Genomic DNA, 15,801 nt, shown 5'->3' with positions numbered 1-15,801 from the left:
TAGACCCTAGGGACTCTACTTACAAAAATGTAGGGCATACAGTATCTTATTATTACAGTGGAGTAATTTTTACTCACTCTTCAAATATGTTCTATTTATACTCGGCACCATATTATCAACAATTAAAAAATAGAATAGTAGCCATGTTCATGTTAAGAGTGAAACTATGTGCTTCAAAAAATAAATACAGAAAATAATCTAGAACCACCACCCAGGTATCTACAAGAATGTAGTGATGAGTACATGAACTATGAACAGTTGCTTAAAGACAACATAAGGTTATAATGTCATTGTTCACATTGTGAGTATTGTGTGTTGTGTGTTTTCACATGTGAGAACTTAGCCTGTCTCTTCCGAAGTTTAGTATGAAGGATACACGAGGGAAGGAGTTTGGGCTCTCTAAATTATTACTCATAACCGAAAGGAAGACCTTCGCTACACAGATGAGTCATGACTACATCCAAACTCTACCTTTCAACCCAACTTACCCTGTCCCACTAAAGATGGAACAACATCATCATATCTTCCATTCTGACAAGCCCAGGAATAGACACACTAGAGTTCAACAACCCTACACAACCTTCTTGAAAATGAAAAAACAGCTTAAAAATAACATCAATAACATCATTAAAAAGCCTGCTTATTGTATGCTATTTGTGGATATCCTTGGTTAATTCGTTTTTACAGACCCAGGACAGACCCACTAGAAGTAATTATGGCTAGCACTTTGTAAGCCATTTTGATTTTTCTCATGGAATGTATCATATAATGATAAGTTATCATAGTAGTACATTTATGAAAGGAGAAATGTATAGAATACGTGACGTACTTGTGACAAGTGATAATTTTAAATTCCCTGCTAAGTAACTATACAGTAGCAAGTCAGATGAACAAATAGAGACGGCATCCAAAATTTAGGAGAAAAAAAGGGGGGGAGGGGGAACGCTAGTAATGTATGATAATCACTTTAAATTACAATATGCTGAAGATGGAAATGGAAAAATGAAGGGAAATCAAAAGATGTGATTGTGTTTTCAGATAATAAAATAAAGTTCACCTCTAAATTAGAAGAAATGTTAAGAAGTCAGAATATTTTGCATTCAGAAAATATTTTCATATAGTTTTTTTATCGCAACAAAAATGTAATATTTGATTTTTTTCATGCTGCAGTCAGACTTGCTACCATCTGGTTTATTTTGCAACTACAAATGAACGACACTAACATTGCTCTTTCCAATTATTAAATGCAATATATCATATTCTCCAATTATTTTCATGAATAAATAAAATTTTCCGTGAGGTGGGTCTCAGGAGTTTGACTATAACAAATATTTTTCTTTAAGATGTCTACAAATAGCCATAAATTTGAGACACGCAGGGACATGTACCTTTAGTATCCTGAATGTGAAAGGGGTGTTCTACTGTTGCTTTTATAAAATGCCAAATATTGTCCCATGTTGTGTTAAAAACATCTGAAAACTAGTTTCAAGTAGTTGCAATTTACAGTGGATGCTTCTTATTTCTATGTATCAACCGATCACTTAATTTTCAACAGTGCAAACAATATGACTTTGACAACAATATGAATTTTATTCTTGCTTGGACAACATGTACAACTTTACTGTATATGCCACAATCAGTACATGGGAAATAGATGGAATTCTGGTAGGACATCTCTTGAAGATCATCCAAGGTCCAGGTGGCCTTCAACATGAATGACATAAGAAAAACTTGCTAATATACAGCAAAATGTATTACAGAATTGAAAAATAATGATACATGTGACAGCAGGAATTAATTTTTAAACAATTATGAAAAATGTCAGTGAAGACTAAATATGCTAAGAATATTGACTCATGAATTAAGATATAACTGCATCCAATGTTCCAAAGGGAATTTTTAGTTTATTAAGTGGCAATGGGAAAACTATTACAAACAATTAATAACTGTGGATTATACTTGGAAATATCACTGTAATCTAGAGTTTGCTTGCACTGTTTTTATATGATGTTAAGACTGTAGCCCATATTGATTACTTCTCTAAAAAAGTCTATGTTTTTGGTAAACATTACACTTGGAAAAGCAATGAGGAAAGTTTCTTGGCCATTATAACAAAGGTTTTAGTGTTCAAGGGGATTATTCTAAAAAATGTAACTTGTGTTATTTTATTCAGGTTTCTCTTAATATGTCAGGCTCAAAACATTATCATCACCCTTTTTGGATATATGTGTGTATACATCCACATACCCAGAATAACACAAAGAAGAAACTCTAATCATGAAAGCATAGGCATACTTAACATTAAATAGGTATAGGCTGTGGCTTCAAATCCAGCTAATGACACTGTGTGACCATTAGTAAGTCACTTGACCCATCTATGCTACTATTGGAAAACCAAAGGAAGTGCAACCAATTGTACCATAAATGTTAAGTTGCTTTGGATAAAGGCATCAGCCAAATAAGTAAATCTATATGTACAGGTGCTGGTCATAAAATTAGAATATCATGACAAAGTTGATTTATTTCAGTAATTCCATTCAAAAAGTGAAACTTGTATATTAGATTCATTCATTACACACAGACTGATGTATTTCAAATGTTTATTTCTTTTAATTTTGATGGTTATAAACTGACAACTAATGAAAGTCCCAAATTCAGTATCTCGGAAAATTTGAATATTGTGAAAAGGTTCAATATTGAAGACACCTGGTGCCACACTCTAATCAGCTAATTAACTCAAAACACCTGCAAAAGCCTTTAAATGGTCTCTCAGTCTAGTTCTGTAGGCTACACAATCATAGGGAAGACTGCTGACTTGACAGTTCAAAAGACGACCAGTGACACCTTGTACAAGGAGGGCAAGACACAAAAGGTCATTGCTAAAGAGGCTGGCTGTTCACAGAGCTCTGTGTCCAAGCACATTAATAGAGAGGCGAAGGGAAGGACAAGATATGGTAGAAAAAGTGTACAAGCAATAGGGATAACCGCACCCTGGAGAGGATTGTGAAAGAAAACCCATTCAAAACTGTGGGGGAGATTCACAAAGAGTGGACTGCAGCTGGAGTCAGTGCTCCAAGAACCACCACACACAGACGTATGCAAGACATGGGTTTCAGCTGTCGCATTCCTTGTGTCAAGCCACTCTTGAACAAGAGACAGCGTCAGAAGCGTCTCGCTTGGGCTAAAGACAAAAAGGACTGGACTGCTGCTGAGGTGTCCAAAGTTATGTTCTCTGATGAAAGTAAATTTTGCATTTCCTTTGGAAATCAAGGTCCCAGAGTCTGGAGGAAGAGAGGAGAGGCACAGAATCCACGTTGCTTGAGGTCCAGTGTAAAGTTTCCACAGTCAGTGATGGTTTGGGGTGCCATGTCATCTGCTGGTGTTGGTCCATTGTGTTTTCTGAGGTCCAAGGTCAATGCAGCCATCTATCAGGAAGTTTTAGAGCACTTCATGCTTCCTGCTGCTGACGAACTTTATGGAGATGCAGATTTCATTTTCCAACAGGACCTGGCACCTGCACACAGTGCCAAAGCTACCAGTACCTGGTTTAAGGACCATGGCATCACTGTTCTTTCTGAGATACTGAATTTGGGACTTTCATTAGTTGTCAGTTATAACCATCAAAATTAAAAGAAATAAACATTTGAAATACATCAGTCTGTGTGTAATGAATGAATCTAATATACAACTTTAACTTTCTGAATGGAATTACTGAAATAAATCAACTTTGTCATGATATTCTAATTTTATGACCAGCACCTGTATACCATAGTCAATGAATCCTCTGACAACAGAGCTTCACTCTAGCAAAGTTAGCATAAAAATGCTAAGTCGTATACTCAAATTGAAGTACAAATCTGCTAGGGTGCTATTATAGTTATTGTTGATACTATGTGTGCTGAAGAATACAAAGTTATTATATGTGAAGGCAAAGTAATTTTACATATACTGTAGTTATACAGTATACTGTATATTAAAATATATAGTATATACTATAATATTATTGTATTATGCAATAATACTGTATATTTTAGGTAAAAAAATAATTTGCCTAATATGTCAAAAAATGGAAAACGGTATCTTTAGAAAGTAACTGCAGATTATACAGGGGATAGTAGGGGGTGAAAAAACACCTTGTAGTAGAATTATTGGGGTTAGCACCCTGTCATGAAAAAAGCCAGTACAAAGCAAGGAAGGGGAGCACGGATACAGTGCACAAATATGCAATCACTGCAGAGATGTCTCTCTGCTGCTAAAACAAAACAGCAAGTCTCCTTAAGGATTCTGGTTTGGATCATCTCATATATTTCGGGAAGGTGAAACAGAAAAGATGGTTGGTGTTGACTCTAAACCCAAGTGAGGTGAGAGGTGGAAACAGAAGGTAAAAACATGCAGGCAGTGAATGAGGCAAATGAGTGCATGCAGAACAGCATAAGGTGCTGACAATGGCAGACAGCATAAACTCTGCAACGTTTGTCCAAACCACACTCACCCCAACCCAAGATCATTAACATACTGAACATATACATATTCCATCCATCCATCCATTAACCAACCCGCTATATCCTAACTACAGGGTCATGGGGGTCTGCTGGAGCCAATCCCAGCCAACACAGAGCGCAAGGCAGGAAACAAACCCCAGGCAGGGCGCCAGGCCACCACAGGGTGCACATACCTACACACCAAACACACACTAGGGACAATTTAGAATCGCCCATGCTCCTAACCTGCATGTCTGGACTATGGGAGGAAAGCGGAGTACCTGGATGAAACCCACGCAGACACGGATAGTACATGCAAACTCCACGCAGGGAGGACCTGGGAAGCGAACCCGGGTCTCCTAACTGCAAGGCAGTAGGCAGTAGCCCTTATACATATTCCTTCTATGTTAAATCTTCCTCCAATTACACAATGTCTTATAATTAAGAAAATCCAAGAACACACCTACTTCTTTTAACTGAGGTAATACTGTATTGGTTCTATTACACACAAACTTAAACTTCTATGATTCTAGGAAAAGTTACAAATACCTTACATTATAAATCAAAAAACACACATGGCAATGATAATGTAATATACAAACTAGGTGAGGACAAAACACAAAACAAGAAGAATGGGGCAGGCTAAGTGGAAATTTAGAAAAAATCCTATATATCCAATACCTCATTACATATAAAAAGATCTATACAATTATGCCACTAAAATTGTTATAGCCCTGTGTCAGTGAAAATGTTCCATTAATTAAGCAAGTAATTCAGTTTGTAAAAGGTTTAACAGTACAGCAAATTCCCTGCTAACTAAATAAATAGTAGCAATATTAATCTTTTTTTAATGCTTACTCCAGAGCTGGTCGTAAATCCCTCACTTTGAGGGCTTCGAGGATTCGATTTAATTCTACAAATGGCTCCTTCTGACTTGAATCTATACAAAGTCCTGCTTCCTAAAAACAAACGAAAAAGTAAAACAATTAACAAAAATATATCACAAAAAGGCAAGCATCTTATGAACCAATGACAGTGTAATGCTAGAATTAGTCAAGAGACATTTTATTTAACATCTCTTGAGAAAAGACGTATTTTGAATAATTAATTGAACATGCCTTCAAATGAACTCTAAGGTTATTAAAATAGAGTGCTTAAATTTTATATGACAGAGTTAGCAACTGCCAACACACAATTTCAAGCCATTATGGACAGTTATTTGTAATTTCTATTAGGTTTAACCTTCAGTTGACTCCAAATTTTAATTCAAAGTGCCAAAATTGTACCGGCATTTTGACAGATCGTTCTTGTTCCTGCAAACGTTCTGTCACTCTTCAATTAAATTTCTGAAATGTTTCATTTGTATGGAAAAGCTCTAAATGTTTAAGCAGGATTATTATTGCTATATTTCAATTTATTTCAATCCATTGTGTAAGCTTTGCTTTCCTTTACACGGTTGCCAATATTCAAGCGGGGATGAGAACCCAATATATAACTTTCACGCACACATACAGTGTATCCGGAAAGTATTCACAGCTCATCACTTTTTCCACATTTTGTTATGTTATATTCCAAATGTCTTACTTAATTATGTCTTATTCCAAATGGATTAAATTCATTTTTTCCTCAGAATTCTACACACAACACCCCATAATGACAATGTGAAAAAAGTTTACTTGAGGTTTTTGCAAATTTATTAAAAATAAAAAAACTGAGAAATCACATGTACATAAGTATTCTCAGCCTTTGCGCAATACTTTATCGATGCACTTTTAGCAGCAATTACAGCCTCAAGTCCTTTTGAATATGATGCCACAGGTTTGGCACACCTATCATTGGCCAGTTTCTACCATTTCTCTTTGCAGCACCTCTCAAGCTCCATCAGGTTGGATGGGAAGCATCGGTGCACAACAATTTTAAGATCTCGCCAGAGATGTTCAATCAGATTCAAGTCTGGGCTCTGGCTGGGCCACTCAAGGACATTCACAGAGTTGTCCTGAAGCCACTCCTTTGATACCTTGGCTGTGTGCTTAGGGTCATTGTCCTGCTGAAAGATGAACCGTCACACCAGTCTGAGGTCAAGAGTGCTCTGGAGCAGGTTTTCATCCAGGATGTCTCTGTACAGTACATTGCTGCAGTCATCTTTCCCTTTATCTTAACTAGTCTCCCAGTTCCTGCCACTGAAAAACATCCCCACAGCATGATGCTGCTGCCACCACCATGCTTCACTGCAGGGATGGAATTGGCCTGGTGATGAGCGGTGCCTGGTTTCCTCCAAACGTGATGCCTGGCATTCACACCAAAGAGTTCAATCTTTGTCTCATCAGACCAGAGAATTTTGTTTCTCATGGTCTGAGAGTCCTTCAGGTGCCTTTTGGCAAACTCCAGGCGGACTGCCATGTGCCTTTTACTAAGGAGTGGTTTCCGTCTGGCCACTCTACCATACAGGCCTGATTGGTGGATTGCTGCAGAGATGGTTCTCCTTCTGGAAGGTTCTCCTCTCTCCAAAGAGGACCTCTGGAGCTCTGACAGAGTGACCATCGGGTTCTTGGTCACCTCCCTGACTAAGGCCCTTCTTCCCCGATCGCTCAGTTTAGTTGGCCGGCCAGCTCTAGGAATAGTCCTGGTGGTTTCGAACTACTTCCACTTACGGATGATGGAGGCCACTGTGCTCATTGGGACCTTCAAAGCAGCAGAAATTTTCTGTAACCTTCCCCAGATTTGTGCCTTGAGAAAATCCTGTCTCGGAGGTCTACAGACAATTCCTTCGACTTCATGCTTGGTTTGTGCTCTGACATGAACTGTCAACTGTGGGACCTTATATAGACAGGTGTGTGCCTTTCCAAATTATGTCCAATCAACTGATTTTACCACAGGTGGACTCCAATTAAGCTGCAGAAACATCAAGGATGATCAGGGGAAACAGGATGCACCTGAGCTCAATTTTGAGCTTCATGGCAAAGGCTGTGAATATTTATGTACATGTGATTTCTCCGTTTTTTTATTTTTAAAAAATTTGCAAAATCTCAAGTTAACTTTTTCACATTGTCATTATGGGGTGTTGTGTGTAGAATTCTGATGAAAAATGAATTTAATCCATTTTGGAATAAGGCTGTAACATAACAAAATGTGGAAAAAGTGATGCCCTGAGAATACTTTCCGGACGCACTGTAGATACTAGGGAAATCTGAAGTTGTTAGTTAACCTAAAGCCAATGTCACATTTTATGACTTCTATTCGTGGCGTATGTTGTCAGATTTGCCAACCGCAGCTGCTGATCTCATCACTAGACCATGTCAGTTTAAATGAATGAAACGCAATGGCCACGCCACATTTACTGACGGAGTGCCATCAATCTAGAACAGTAGTGCTCACCCTTTTTTCTGACAGCTGGCAACATGCTGCCTGACAGAGTCACCATTGTAACTGTGAGTTCAGTCCTTTTTTTCCACATTCTGTTGTGCTATGTAAAACACGAGACATCGGACTGACAAGCTTCTCTTCAATTTGGGAGGTTCAAAACACCTGCATTCCTTATTATTCATTGCTACATTAAATGCATTGTACTTATGTATGAGCTCTCATGTAAAGAACCTGCCTCTACAAATAAAGACAAAATAAAACGGGTTTGATTTTTATCGGAGTGAGTGCACAGTATGTCACATTAGGCAACTGATTTCATGGAAATGCACCACTGACTACCTCAACATACAAAAATTATATAGCTGAATGCTGCGATTAAAAATTGCTGGAAAAGTCCAGTAATGCTACATAGTCTTAACAAGTACAGTGATCCCTCGCTATATCACACTTCGACTTTCGCGGCTTCACTCTATCGCGATTTTTTTTCATACACGCTTACGTCACTACGCATGCGCTTTCTGAGAACTTTTATCTAAGCCCCACGATGGCTCCTAAACACGTTGCTTTTTCTAAGCCTTCTGACAATAAAATTAAGCGCTGGAGGAAGATGCTTACTATCCAGGAGAAGGTGAAACTCTTGGATATGATCAAAGATGGCAATACCCTACAAAAGCCTCCTCACGCATATGAAAAGACAGTGCCAGCAACTGCCTATCAAGATGTTCTTCAGTCAGCACACCCAGACACCCACTGCCTACTCCTAGTACTCCTTCAGCGGAAGAAGTTAACAACGCACCTGCTGAAGATACTGCACCACCTCTGAAGACTCTCCTACTGAGGTTGTGCCTTCATAGGTTAGAGGTTGTTTGAAAGAACTGTGTGTGGGTGTGTAATTAAATGTACAGTACAATAATCTACTATATAAAAGCGGTCGGGATTTTCCTTCCATCCCGTGAGTGCAATGCGTGAAGCGTATTCCGCTTATCACAGACTTACTACTTGCAGTACAAAGCGACGCGATGTGAGCAGAGTTCTGGTGCTCCCATCGTTCCCTTGCTTTTGTGCGCGATTCGCTGGAAAAAGAGACAAAATTATGTCTCTGGAAATAATTAATGTTGATGGAGTACAAATGCCTCACCGCATAGTAAAGATCAGGGGAGATGGTGCTTGCTTATTCTCATCTATAGCTTATTTAGTGCATGAAACTCCGTCTTTAGCAGTACAGATTCGGGCTGGCATTGTACGACTTTGGACAGGCACTCGAGGGGATAAAAAATTGTAGGTTTTCGGGAGATGTTATGAATGGGCACTTTGATGTTCTCATTCCCAACACTTACATGCCTAATGTACACATGGAGTGCATACAAATTGAGGATAAAGTCGGTCGCCTTTAAAAGGCGGGTGAGCCTAGTAATAATATGATATTTGTAACGCCTAATAGGTCTTATTTTCTCTTATTTTGTCTAATATATTGGGTAATACGAGTGTAATGGTGACTAAAGGGTGTTATTTCATGTCTAGAGGACTCTAATAATATTAAAAAACTTATTTAGAAGGTCAAACAGGTTTTCTATACTCTAAGTGCAAAATATTCAATTTATAAACAAAGAATCCTACTGCGAAAATTAATTTATCACGTAGAGTCTGGAATGGATTAAGCATGATAAACGAGGGTTCACTGTATATCTTTAGGACATGGAAAGAAAATGAAGATGAATGACAAAACACAAACAGAGAGAGAGAGAGAGACAGAGACAGAGACAGACAGAGAGAACGAACATATATATTTTCACAGGAAGTGTTGAACACCAGAATTCATGCTTTATTTATTACTAAAAATAGATTCTAATAAATTTGTAAAGTAAGTATTTGGCTTTTCTTTATATTTGAACACAAAAAATCACATCTTTGTAAACAACATGAACATTTTTAAATTAAACTTAATGTGTATGTAAGATGATTCAGTTTGATGCAGCTGGATGCACTTATCTCCATGTTCACTACACATTACTGGTTAACATTACTGGATGTACACTAACATAACACAAAAAACATGTCTGTTACATATTAATTCATTGATTTTTTTTTTTTTACCTGGCAAAGTTCTTCTGCCACGTCCAACATGCCTTGCCTGAAAAAGTGTTCCACCATCACCTCACTGAGAAGCCTCTGACCATCATTTTGCCAGCAGCCCTCAATTCCCACGCTGCTTATGTCTGAATCAAAATTCTGAAATCAAGATATTAAATTTATTTTGCAAATAAGAATTAATATGAATGTAGTCTTCCAGTCTTAAACCTATTTAGTAAAGGCCTTGCTGAATAATACAGGAAAAAAAAACACTGAATATTGCTCTCAGAAAATACTTTTCTTGTCAGCATAAAAAAAAAACACTATTCCTGTGAACACCTGCATAAACTAAATGGCTATCGCACAAATTGCTTTTGGCCTCAAAAAGTTACTCTCTAAGATACCTTTCCTTTAAACATTTTGTTGTTTTCATTTATTTTTCTTTTACAGCTAACTTCTGAGAATTTTCATATATAGCGATCAAAGAAAGGCAACTTCCCAAAACATGTAATTTTAAGGACATGTTAAAAAGCATTTCACCTAAAATGATAAACATGAAATTATCAGTACCTTTCCTGCTTTATAGTATATCTATACAGTATATCTCCACATCATTTTTAGAGGCATAGATGTCAATGAATAAAATATGTCATTACAGTTATAGCAAAAAAAAAATCCCTATTTTTGCCTTCACATAACAGCAGTAAATATTTTACATTTTTTAAATATCCTGGAAAAGTAAAATTAACAGTCAATTATAATGAAGGAATTACAAGAAAAACTAGCAGTAGGAAGAGATAAAGCAATTGTTAGGAAATTTGGGGACATGAAATCTGTGTTCTTCAACATCTCAATGTTTAACTAAATATAAAAATAATTAATTTCAATATTAATATAATTTATATAATATTTATAATTACTTTAAGGCCAATTACAATTTATGATTGGTGAAACAAGATTGATTATTATACAATCCCTGACAAAAGTCTTGTCGCTTCTCTATTTTGTATAAACTCCTGCTATTAACCTGACTTTTTAATTAATCAACTGGTGTTAGAAATAGCTCATATGAAAAGCTAAAGCCCTCTCAAATGATGTTTAATGCACTGAAATAAATTAGTTTCACTGAAAAAGATTTATCATTTAATCAAGACAGAAAGGTCAAATTTGGGCAAGACAAAAGTTTTGTCAGCCTATACAGAAAATGAACAACTTTACTGCAAATCCAAAAATATGTCAGCAAATTAAGTAGTGGTGCTGTGAGATCCAAATTTAATATCTTGTATGACTTCCATGAGCTTGAAGGACAGCATCCATGCGGTTTGGCAAGGATTCATACAATTTATTGATGAAGTCATCAGGAATAACAAAGAAAACAGTCTTGCATGCCTCCCAGAGTTCATCAATATTCTTTGGTTTCATCTTCCATGCTTCCTCTTTCATCCTACCACACATATGCTCAATGATGTTCATGTCTGGTGACTGGGCTGGCCAATCCTGGAGCATCTTGATCTTCTTCGCTTTAAGGAACTTTGATGTGGAGATGGAAGTATCAGATGGAGCACCATCCTGCTGCAGAATTTGGCCTTTTTTATGGTTGGGAATATAAGAGGTAGCTAAGATTTCTTGGTATTTTAGACTATTGATGTTGCCTTCCACCCTGCAGATCCCTCACATACCCCCATACTGGATGTAACCCCAGACCATGATTTTGCCTCCACCAAACTTCACTGTTTTCTGGGTAAATCTAAAACTCCATCGCGGGTTCCAGTAGGTCTCCTGCAATATTTGCAGGTGACTGTGGTGTAATTCAACAGAAGATTCATCTGAAAAATCCACCTTCTGCCACTTTTCCAGCGTCCATCCTTTTAGCAGGCTGTGGGCCTTGGCAAATGCCACACGGTTTTCAATTGTCTTTTGTTTAGTGCTGGCTTATGGGCACTGATTCGACCATGGAGGCCATTTTGAGACAGAATCCGACAAACTGTTCTGGTTGACACAGGGACTTCAGGTGACCAGGTCTCGTGGAGCTCTGCTGCAGTGGAAAATGGGCTGGCCTTGGATTTTCAAGCCAACAAAGCGGTCCTCTCGAGCAGTTGTCTTGCAGGGTCTTCCTGGCCTGGGCTTGTCAAAAACGTCTCCAGTCTCTTCAAATCTTTTTTATCCTCTGAACTTGACGCTGAGACACATTGAAGGTGTTTGCCACAACAGCAGTGGATTTGGTCTTCAGCCTCTTGATAATCAACACTTTAGTCTCAGGGTGAATCTTAGGCATGTTTGCAGAGGTCTAGTTGCAGTTGATGTGAAGGTCTAGTGTACTGGGGTTCTTTTTATACACACCTGAGACCTAATTGATCCATTATTAGTCACAGGTGAAGCTCATATGACAAGGCGACAACACTTATGTCTTGCCAAAAATTGACTCAATGGGCTTTACCAAGAATATTAGAATACTTTTGTCAGTTTCGTTTTGCACTGAAACATTATTACAAAAGCTGATGGGATTAAAATGACCCATTTCTTGTAACAAAATCTTGATTAGAAATATATTTTAGCGGCACTTCAGGTCAATTTGTACACAGCGACAAGACTTTTGTCAGGGACTGTATATACACACACATACATATATATATATATATATATATATATATATAAATATATAAATATATATATATATATATATATAAATATATATATATATATATATATATATAAATATATAAATATATATAATATATATATATATATATATAAATATATATATATATATATATATATATATATATATATATATATATATATGTATGTGTGTGTGTATGTGTTGGCAGATATATATATATATATATATATATATATATATATATATATATACTAGCAGAGCCCCAAGGCCGCTAGCTTGAGCAGTAGTGTGTTAAAGAAGTAAATGAAAAGAAAAAGGAAATATTTTGAAAATAGCATTAACATGACTGTTAATGTAATTGTTTTTGTCACCGTTGTGAGTGATGAGTGTTGTTGTCATATATATATATATATATATATATATATATACATATATACATACACATATATATATATATACATATATACATACATACATATATATATACATATATACATACATACATATATACATACATACATATATATACATATATATACATATATATACATACATATATATACATTATATATATATATATATATATATATATATATATATACATATATATACATATATACATATATATATATATATATACATATATATATATATATATATACATATATACATATATATATATATACATATATACATACATATATATATATATATATATACACATACATACATATATATATATATATAAATACATATATATATATATATATACATACACACACACACATATATAAACATATATATACATATACATACATATCTACATATATACACACACAGCTATTTCAGATCAGTGCAATACGCTGCTTGTTAAAACGGATAACTCCCGCTCTTACGTGCAAGTCTGCGTGGATATTATGAACTATCGTATTTGTTCAAGTTCTATTTAAATTTTAAATAGAAGGAATTTTTATTTAGTCGACAGAAATATCTTTGGTAGGAATGGTAAAAACAGACAGGAATATTATTCCTGAATAAATCAACTCAAACCTTAAACAACTTATAATATTTTGCTCTCCATAAAAATATATCCTGTCTAAATTATACAAGTTAGAAATAAAGTAAACGTTAAAAGAACAAACATTCAAATTTCTTTACTCTTATGTAATTTTATATAAAAATAAACTTAGATTTTAAATATCCCAAAAGATTTTGCTCTCCATAAAAATATATCCTGTCAAAATTATACAAATTCAAATATGAACATGCTGCATAACAAAACCTGGAAATATAAATAAAATGTGTTCCTTTCAGCAATAACAAATCAAATCATTCAGTTGTCTTTGCTCATATGTCATTTTAGAGCTGGACGCCTGGCATCTTTTTGGCAACAGTTCGTTTATGTTTGGTGTGAGGTTCTGTGTTGTGGAGATTCTCAGGATGGATTGCAGGTGCTCATCAGTGAGGCGACTCCTGTGTGCTGTTTTGTTAGTCTTTATCACTGAGAAGAGCTTCTCACACAGATATGTGCTACCAAACATGCACAAGGTTCGAGCCGCATGTAGACGGACTTTTTTTGTTCTTCAAAGTCACCAAAGCGCCGTGCAAACTCAGTCGCGCTCAGTTTATCAGCAAAGTGCGATTTGGGAACACCGTAGTGACGACTTGGTTTAACATTACTTGGCAACAGGGAAAGTGGGGCAAGTGCACTGGTGCATTTGTGTCTCCCATAAAAGCAGCTTCACTTGAAATCACTTTGTGATTGTGCACGGGTAAAAACGTCCGCTGAAGTGTCAGATTCTTATTTAATTCTTCTGCTTTCTGTATCTTCTGCATTGCATTCAGGTTACCCTGATGTTTTGTCTCATAGTGCCGTCTTAGATTAAATTCTGTAATTACAGCCACATTAGCTCCACAAATGAGACACGCGGGTTCACAGGTTCAGTAAACATATACTCAGCCTCCCATCGGTTTTAAAGGCTCTATTTTCAGAATCAACTTTTCTCTTCAGCATCGTGTGAGCTAGCCGCAATAACTTGCAGCATCATAAGCTAGACTTGATTAACGCGTAAGTGTTCGGCAAGGCAGCTGAAGCGCGCATTGCATTATGGGATCTGTAGTTTATTGTGTTACCAGCGCTTCATATACCCGGCCATTAATAACAATAATACAGTATATAAAATGATCTCGGGCGGATATAATTACACCGGGCCGGATGTGGCCTGCGGCCCTTGAGTTTGACACATATGGACTAAATAGAACTTGAAAAGATATATTTTTTCAAATGTGATCGCGCAATTCAGATAGAGTTGGCGCGCACTACAGCCTGCATGCCTCAATAAGTCATCCTCCCTCGCTCTTACTTTTTTACCGTTCATCTAATGAATACACTGAGTATGGCTTTACCAAAACAATCATTGATGGCGAATAAAGTATCCATTATTCGAGTATGTAGATCGGGATATATATATACATATATATATACCCGCATATCGCAGCGGAGAAGTAGTGTGTTAAAAAAGCTAGAAAAAGAAAAGGGAACATTTTAAAAATAACGTAACATGACTGTCAATATACAGTATTTGTTTTGTGAGTGTTACTGAGTGTTGCTGTCATCAAGGATTTGATTATCATTATTTCTTTCAATCAGGTTCGTATTTGTAGGATGTGTTGTGTTCAAGTTACATTCCGTGTTTGTCAATCGTTGTAAAGATGACAGGTTTCATTCATCGATTCGTTTCTTACTGCATCAATAAACAGCTCGTCTTCTTCTTTATCTGAGACCTGACACACTGCATGCACGGGTTTTTTACACTGTCTTCCTTTAGCGGGACATTGACTTTTTCCACCGTGTGCTTTGTTTCCGCAGTAGCTGGATTTATGAATATGCTTGTATGTATCAGACGCTTCATATTTTTGCTGCCTTTTCAATTGTGTAATTCGGTTTTTGTTCAGCGCTCTTTGGAACTGTTGCTTTTATCTGTGCACTGCGTCAGTTCACGTGAGCCGCTCGGTGTACATGCATCGAAGGTTCCCAGCTGTGCTGGTGCCATCTCGTGCTATGTCCATGGCTGTATTTAATGTTACCTTAGTCCTGGCACTTTTTCTCGCAGTTTCGCTGAGTTTGTGTCAAACACCACCCTGACCATCTCATCTTCCTCTCCATAAGCACAGTCCTTCACCCGTGAATATTTAGTGGAGTTTGCTATTGGATTGCCGCTGACGGACGGCCTTATATGGGCAGGCACTAAATTACAAACGCCAGCG

At 36.7% G+C, this 15,801-nt stretch overlaps 1 protein-coding gene across 1 annotated transcript in view; it reads right to left on the bottom strand.

Annotated features, from left to right (window-relative positions):
• Positions 1-15,801, bottom strand: part of LOC120527882 (E3 ubiquitin-protein ligase RMND5A) — a 70,403-nt gene that overhangs the window by 9,357 nt on the left and 45,245 nt on the right. Inside the window, exons 3-4 of the mRNA XM_039751802.1 lie at positions 9,939-10,073; positions 5,340-5,440 (exon numbers count right to left, since the gene is read on the bottom strand). Of these exons, the coding sequence (XP_039607736.1) occupies positions 5,340-5,440; positions 9,939-10,073 (236 nt within the window). The remainder of the gene's footprint in view (positions 1-5,339; positions 5,441-9,938; positions 10,074-15,801) is intronic.

This window comes from Polypterus senegalus, chromosome 4 (assembly GCF_016835505.1).
Source record: "Polypterus senegalus isolate Bchr_013 chromosome 4, ASM1683550v1, whole genome shotgun sequence".
Taxonomy (NCBI): Eukaryota; Metazoa; Chordata; class Cladistia; order Polypteriformes; family Polypteridae; genus Polypterus; species Polypterus senegalus.
This window is presented reverse-complemented; position numbering and strand designations above follow the sequence as displayed.